General features: G+C 65.7%; 1 protein-coding gene across 1 annotated transcript in view; it reads right to left on the reverse strand.

Moving 5' to 3' along the window:
- Window positions 1–727: 727 nt before the first annotated feature.
- The window catches only part of SLC17A7 (solute carrier family 17 member 7), a 21,744-nt gene continuing 15,227 nt past the window's right edge, over window positions 728–7,244 (reverse strand). Inside the window, 11 exon segments of the mRNA XM_074937801.1 lie at window positions 728–772; window positions 774–1,097; window positions 1,721–1,848; window positions 2,177–2,287; window positions 3,136–3,268; window positions 3,852–4,001; window positions 4,233–4,375; window positions 5,112–5,198; window positions 5,395–5,439; window positions 5,442–5,480; window positions 5,920–6,036. Of these exon segments, the coding sequence (XP_074793902.1) occupies window positions 743–772; window positions 774–1,097; window positions 1,721–1,848; window positions 2,177–2,287; window positions 3,136–3,268; window positions 3,852–4,001; window positions 4,233–4,375; window positions 5,112–5,198; window positions 5,395–5,439; window positions 5,442–5,480; window positions 5,920–5,995 (1,266 nt within the window). The 5' untranslated portion in view covers window positions 5,996–6,036 and the 3' untranslated portion in view covers window positions 728–742.

The raw sequence follows: 7,244 nt of genomic DNA on the forward strand, positions 1-7,244 counted from the left end.
TTTATTATGGGGCACATGGGAGCCTCAAGGTCAAAGGTCAAGCACCACCAACCTCAAGATCAAGTTGGGCTCAAGGTCAAGCCCAGAGGCCAAGGGTCAAAGGTCAAGATCTTCTGACCTCAGGGTCAAAGGTCTAACCTCTGCCCCGCCCTCCCCCAGACCCAGGTCAGTGGGATCAGAGGACTTCCCCCCCGAAGCCTTCCAACGGGTCATACCATCAGCACCACCCCCTCGCCCTGATGGGTCATACCAAATGGCGACTCAGAGGGGAAAGATTTGGGCGTGGCATGGGGAGGGGGTTGTACCAATCGAGCAGACCCCAGTGAGGTGAGGGAGGGGGTTGGGTGTGGCTTAGAGGCTTCGGGGTGTGGCCTGACTCAGCTCCACCTCTCGCCCTCCTGGATGGCACCAATGAAGGGGGCTGTGGCCCATAGCGTGGGGGTGTGGCCTAAATCAGCCCCGCCCCCTTCGGATTGTACCAATGCAGTGGGGGAATGGGGTGTGGGGCCAAGCTCAGTCCTGGCTTCCCTGGACCATACCAACACAGAGGGGAGGGGGGATTGGGGTGTGGCCTGCAGAATGGGGGTGTGGCCAAGTGTGGCCCCACCCCCTGGACTGTACCAACACACTGGGGGGGCTGGGGTGTGGCCTGCAGAATGGGGGGCGTGGCCAAGCTCAGCCCCATGCCCTGGACTGTACCACCGCAGAGGTGCCCGGGGGGAGGCGGAGATCCGGGGGGTGCCTAGGACAGGTCCCTCTCCCGCGGCGCCCCCATACATGTAGGTGTCCTTGCCGGGCTCCTGCACGAACTCCTCCTTCCTGTCCCAGTCGGCCGCCCAGCCCCCGTTGGCGAAGCTGGTGCTCTTGGTGGCCCCGTAGCCGCCGCCCCCCCCGCCCCCGTCGCCTGCCCCCCGAGCGGCCTCGTCCTCCTCGTCGGCCAGCTCGTCCTCATGGATGAAGCCGCACTTCTCGGGGCTGGTCTCCTCCGGCTCGGCCCAGGGCTGCTTCTCGCCCGAGGCGAAGATCCCGTAGAACACGACGCCCCCGTAGTGCACCAGCGAGGCGATGAGGAACACGTACTGCCACTCCTCCCGCGTCTGCCCCCGGGGGGGGAGGAGTGGGGGGGAGGAGTAGGGGGGAGAGGGCAGGGCAGGGCATGGGGGTTGGGAGGGGGAGAGGGAGGAGTAGGGGGCGGGGGCGGGGGCAGGGAGGGGGGATGGGAGGGGGAGAGGGAGAGGGAGAAGTAGGGAGTGGGGGCAGGGCAGGGAGGGGGAGGGGGAGGAGTAGGGGAGCAAGGGCAGGGCAGGGAGAGGGGGATGGGAGGGGAGAGGGAGGAGTAGGGGAGCGAGGGCAAGGCAGGGAGTGGGGATGGGAGAGGGAGGAGTAGGGGGCGGGGGCGGGAGGAGAAAGAGACAAAATAATATTTTATTTCCCTTCCTTATAAATATTTTGACCTGGGGGGGGGGGATCAGCCACCCCCCAACACCAGGCTCCTGAGTGCCCCCGCCCTTGAGCACCAGCTTCAACAGCCCCCCCAGCCCCACCGGTGCCCCTCACTCCCGACCCGCAGTCCCCCCCAGCCCCACCGGTGCCCCTCACTCCCGACCCGCAGCCCCCCCCAGCCCCACCGGTGCCCCTCACTCCCGACCCGCAGCCCCCCCCGAACCCCACCGGTGCCCCTCACTCCCGACCCGCAGCCCCCCCCGCAGCACGGCCGCACCTTGTGCTTGGTCATGGCCCCCACGATGACGGGGCAGACCATGCCCGAGAGGGTGCCCACCCCGTTGGAGATGCCCATGAGGATGCTGGCGTAACGTGGGGCGATGTCCAGGTGATTCACGTTGAACCCTGCGGGGACGGGGGAGCAGAGGGACTAAGTGAGAGCCCCCCAGGCCTGCCCCACGGCGCCCGCTGCTGTGCCCCCGCCCCCTGCCCTGCCCCACGGCACCCCCTTTCCTGCTCCACAGGGCCCCCTGCTGAGCCCCCACCCCCTGCCCTGCCCCACAGCGCCCCCTGCTCTGCCCCCGCCCCCTTTCCTGCTCCACGGTGCCCCCTGCTGAGCCCCCACACCACCCTCTGCTGAGTCCCCACCCTGCTTCCTGCCCCCCGGCACCTCCTGCCCCACTCCCTGCCGAGCCCCCACTCTCTTCCCTGCCCCACGGCACCCGCTGCTGACCTGAAATAGCGAAGCCGCTGAAGCCCACAGCAAGGACCAGGAACGAGATGGCAACGCCTTTACTGTGAGAGTAACCCACCACCAGCAGCAGCGTCGCCTCCATGCCAAAGCCTTGGGGGGAGAGAAACTGAGTCACACATACCCCGGCCCTGCCGTGCCCCTCACTCCCGACCCACAGCCCCCCACAGCCCTGCCGGTGCCGATGTGACGAAGTGGGACTGTTCTTAATGTTTCCTCTGAATAGTGTGGGGGTGCCTCAGTTTCCCCTAGGCAGTTCTTAAGTCTCTAGGTGGTGGGGTAAGGGTGTATGATCGTTGCAGAGCCCTAGAGGGCAGGTGTGTGCAGGGGGCTGGACACAGAGACTGGCCGACACCCTGTTTCCCGGCCACTGATGGCCTGGGCCCTTCCCCCCTGCAAGGTGAGAGCTAAAGGGCTGGAGAACAAAGGAATCTGGTGACCTCCTGGCCCGGGAAAGGGACAAAGCCCGGGGGGGGGGGGGCTGGAGGGGGAGTCAGTTTGGGGCTGGCTGGGGACATGAAGTGAAGGGCAGACGTGGTTGTCTGGCTCACTGCCCCCCAAAATGGACCTGAGGGGTCCTGTTCTCTGCACCTACAAGCTCTGTGTTAGACCATGTCCCTGTCGTCTAATAAACCTTCTGTTTCACTGGCTGGCTGAGAGTCACGTCTGACTGCGGAGTCGGGGGGCAGGACCCTCTGGCTTCCCCAGACCCCACCTGAGCGGACTCGCTGTGGGAAGTGCCCAGAGGGGCAGAGGAGACTGGAGGCTCCGGGGTCAGCCCCAGGAAGGTGGAGCCGGGGGAGCTGTGTGTCCTGCAGACAGGCTGCTCCCGGAGAGGAGACTCCCCCAGAGTCCTGCCTGGCTGCGTGGGGAGCAGATCCAGGGCAGCGCCCGGGGACCCTGTGACAGCCCCTCACTCCCGACCCGCAGCCCCATCTCACCTCCACAGTTCATCATCTTGCGGACGTTGGTGGTGGACATGATCCGGCGGCTGCGGAGGAAATCCGCGATCTGCCCCCCGATGGGGACTATGATGGTCATGACCAGGTGGGGCAGGGCGGAGAGAAGGCCTACCTGGGTGGGGGGGCAGGGAGAGGAGGAGTCACTGCCCTGGCACCCACGGGGAGCCTCTCCCTCCCCCCATCCCCCTCTTTCATGGGTCCCACCCAGCTGAGTCTGGGCCCCAACCAACTCGTTGCACTGATGGGAGGAGGCAGGATTTCACCCCCGGATTCCCTGCTCGGGGTGGGGGGGGGCCTGGGCTCTGTGCCAGCTCTGGGAGGGGAGTGTGGTCTAGTGGTTAAAGCGGGGGTGGGGGCTGGGCTCCCGGACTCCTGGGTTCTGTCCCGGTTCAGGGAGGGCAGCACAGAGGCTGGGAGCCTGGACTCCTGGTTTCTGTCCCGGCCCGGGGCGCACAGAGCGGGGGGCTGGGTGCCCGGATGCCTGGGTTCTGCCCCGGCCCGGGGCACACAGCGCAGGGGCTGGGTGCCCGGATGCCTGGGTTCTGCCCCGGCCCGGGGCACGCAGCGCGGGGGCTGGGTGTCTGGAACGCCTGGGTCCTGTCCTGGCCCGGGGTGCGCAGCGCGGGGGCTGGGTGTCTGGACGCCTGGGTTCTGCCCCGGCCCGGGGCGCACAGCGCGGGGGCCGGGGCCGGTACCTTGCTGATCTCGAAGCCGAAGACCTCCTCGAAGTAGGCCGGCTGGCTGATGAGCAGCAGGTAGAAGGTCCAGCTGCGGCAGAAGTTGGCGACGATGATGGCGTAGACGGGCATGGAGGTGAAGAACTTGCGCCAGGGGGCCTTGAATTTCTGCCGGGGGGGAGGAAGGGGAAGGGTGAGACAGCCAGGCTGCGAGCTTCCCCACAACAGTGCCCCCAGACAGGGTGTCCCGGTGCTGCGAGCTTCCCCGCAGCAGTGCCCCCATCCCATGGCATCCTTTGGCTGCGAGCTTCCCCACAGCAGTGCCCCCAGCCCAGGGCGTCCCGGCGCTGCGAGCTTCCCCGCAGCAGTGCCCCCAGCCCGCTTGCCGTGGGGTCTCACCACCAGGGGATTCATGAGGCTGGCACTCTCCCCGATGCTCTCCTCAATGTACCGGCGCTCCTCCTCTGTGATGGTGGGGTGCTGAGCCGGGCTCTCATAGGAAACCAGCAACCAGAACATATACCAGAAGATCCCAAAGCTGCCTGTCGATAGGAGCAGGGAGGAGTCATGGCGGGGGCGGGGGGGGGAACAGCCAGCTGAGAGAGCCCCTCCCGCCTCTGTGTGGGGATACTGGGCAGGAGGGGCTCGTGGGTTTTGGTGGGGGGAGGCTGGATGCCGGGATAGATGGCCCGTGGGTTTGTTGTGGGGAGGCTGGACGCCAGGGTAGATGGGCCCGTGGGTTTGTTGTGGGGAGGCTGGACGCCCGGGTCGATGGGTCTGTAGGGTTGGTGGTGGGAGGCTGGACGCCGGGATAGATGAGACTGTGAGTCTGGTGGTGGGAGGCTGGATGCCGGGATAGATGGGCCCGTGAGTCTGGTGGTGGGAGGCTGGACACCAGGATAGATGGACCCGTGGGTTTGTTGTGGGAGGCTGGATGCCAGGGTAGATGGGTCCGTGGGTCTGGTGGCGGGAGGCTGGATGCCGGGATTGGTGGGCCTGTGGGGTTGGTGTGGGGAGGCTGGACACCGGGATAGATGGGCCCGTGAGTCTGGTGGTGGGAGGCTTGATGCCGGAGTTGATGGGTCCGTGGGTCTGTTGGGGGGATGCTGGACAAAGGGATAGATGGGCCCGTGGGTTTGTTGTGGGGAGGCTGGACGCCAGGGTAGGTGGGCCCGCGGGTCGGGTGGCGGGAGGCTGGACGCCGGGGTCGATGGGCCCGTGAGTCTGGTGGCGGGAGGCTGGACGCTGCGGTCGATGGGCCCATGGGTCCGACCTTACCATAGACGTAGAAGACCGAACTCCACCCCGAATACTGGACCAGGACCCCGGCCAGCGGCATGGCCACCACGGCGCCCGCGTAGGAGCCTGCGAGAGGTTGTGGCCCACGTTAGCCAAAGCCCCACGGTGTGAACTGAACTAGACCCCACCCGCCCCCGAACCGGGGACAGAACCCAGGAGTCTAGGCTCCCAGCCCCTCTGCTCTAACCACTAGACCCCCCTCCCCTCCTGGCACCGGGGAGAGAACCCAGGCGTCCAGGCTCGGCAGGGGAGGGTCCCTTACCACAGAAGGCCGTGGTGGCGAGGCGGCTGCGCTCCAGAGGGGGGCCCACTTGCTCCAGATCCCGTGGCAGGCCGGGTACGTCACCCCTGGGACAGACGGAGAGACAGATGTTAGGGCTTGGGGGGGCGTGGCCAGGCACCAGGCTCCGCCCCTTCACTGGCACCGTTCCTCCCACACCGCGCTCACAAACCCCCTCCATTAGGAAGGGGGCGTGGCTAGCACATCTGGCCACGCCTCCCAACAGGCAAAAAGGGTGTGGCTAGAGGGAGACCCGCCCCCTACCAGCAGCCCCACCCCCCTCAACTGGTTGCCCTCTCCCACCCGGGCTAGAAAGGGGCGTGGCCAGAAAAGCAAGCCCTGCCCTCTTACCCCACCACCTCCATGTGCAGGAAGGAGTGTGGCCAACATATCAAGCCCCACCCCCTAACCCTTCCCTCCCAAGCCTCCCCCATGCGGATGGAGGGCGTGGCCAGGAAGGCAAGCCCCACCCCCTCCTCCGTGGTCCCCCCCACCAGGGGGCGCTCACCTCCACCAGCCCCTGCAGGATGCGGACGAAGATGACGCAGCCGTAATGAACCCGGGCGGCCGATGGGATCAGCATGTTCAGGGTCGGAGGTGGCCACGATGGCAAAGCCAAACACCCTGCGGGAGGAGGGCGGGGTCAGGGCGGGGGGGGCTCGTGCCATCTCGCCCACGCGGCTCACCGTGGTGCGCCTGGGGGTGGCTGCTCGTCGGCGACGGACGCCGGGACCGCACGCTCGCCGCAGCGTTTGCACGCGCGCGGCTCGCTCGTGTGTGACACGCTGGTGGCTCGCACTTGTGTCTGCCCCCTCGCTGCTCACGAGTGCATTGTACCTTCGTGGCTCACTGTTGTCTTCGCCTCTCAGTAGTGCGTTGCACGCTCGCCGCTTCCTATTGTGTTTGGATGCTCACTGGTGCAAGGCACAACACTCTTGTGCTGGCACGCTCGCTGCTCACTGTTTGCAGGTTTGCAGCTCACGCCGGTGTTTGCATGCTCACGGAGGGCGCGTGCATTTGCAAGCTTGCTGGTGCATTCAAATACACACCGCACATCAGTGCATTGCACACTTGCTGCTCACTATGGTATTTGCACACTCAAGGGTCACCCTTGTGTTTGCCTGCTCATTACTCACTAGTACACTAAATGCTGGTTGCCCACTATTGTGTCTGAGTACTTGGCAGCTTGATCTTATGTTTCCAGGGTCACTGCTCAAAAGGGCTTCACATGCTGGCTGCTCACTAGTGTGTTTGCACGCACATTGTTCACTAGTGCACTGGATGCTTGCTGCTCCCTTATGCATTGAATGCTCACTGCTCAAACATGGGTTCGCATGCTCGCTGCCCAATAGTGCATCGCACACTCACTGATCACTAGTGTTTTCATGCTCCTTGCTCACTAGTGCATTGCACTAACACTAGGGACACACTGTTGTGTTGGCACAATCGCTGCTCTGTGTTATGCCACTGCTGGTCATGGCTGTGGCCACATCATCGCTGGTCAGAACAGCTGCTCACGACCGCATTTTGCCTCCCTCGCACTGATGCACCTCTGAGGTGGGGAGCAGAGGCTGGGTATATGGGGACCTCTCTGGGGTGGGGTGAGGGGGCTGGGTATCCAGGGACTCCCCCGAACCAGAAGTGGGACACAGCCCCTCTGGAGTGGGGCGCCGGGGCTGGGTACACGGGGACCCCGGGCCCGGTACTGAGATGCGGCTGGCTCTGGGGTGGGCATTGGGGCTGGGTATATGGGGACCCCGCGCCCGGCATGGAGATGCGGCTGACTCTAGGGTGGGTCGCGGGGGCTGAGTACACAGGGACCCCTCGCCCGG

Source organism: Natator depressus, chromosome 23, assembly GCF_965152275.1.
Source record: "Natator depressus isolate rNatDep1 chromosome 23, rNatDep2.hap1, whole genome shotgun sequence".
NCBI classification, from domain to species: Eukaryota; Metazoa; Chordata; order Testudines; family Cheloniidae; genus Natator; species Natator depressus.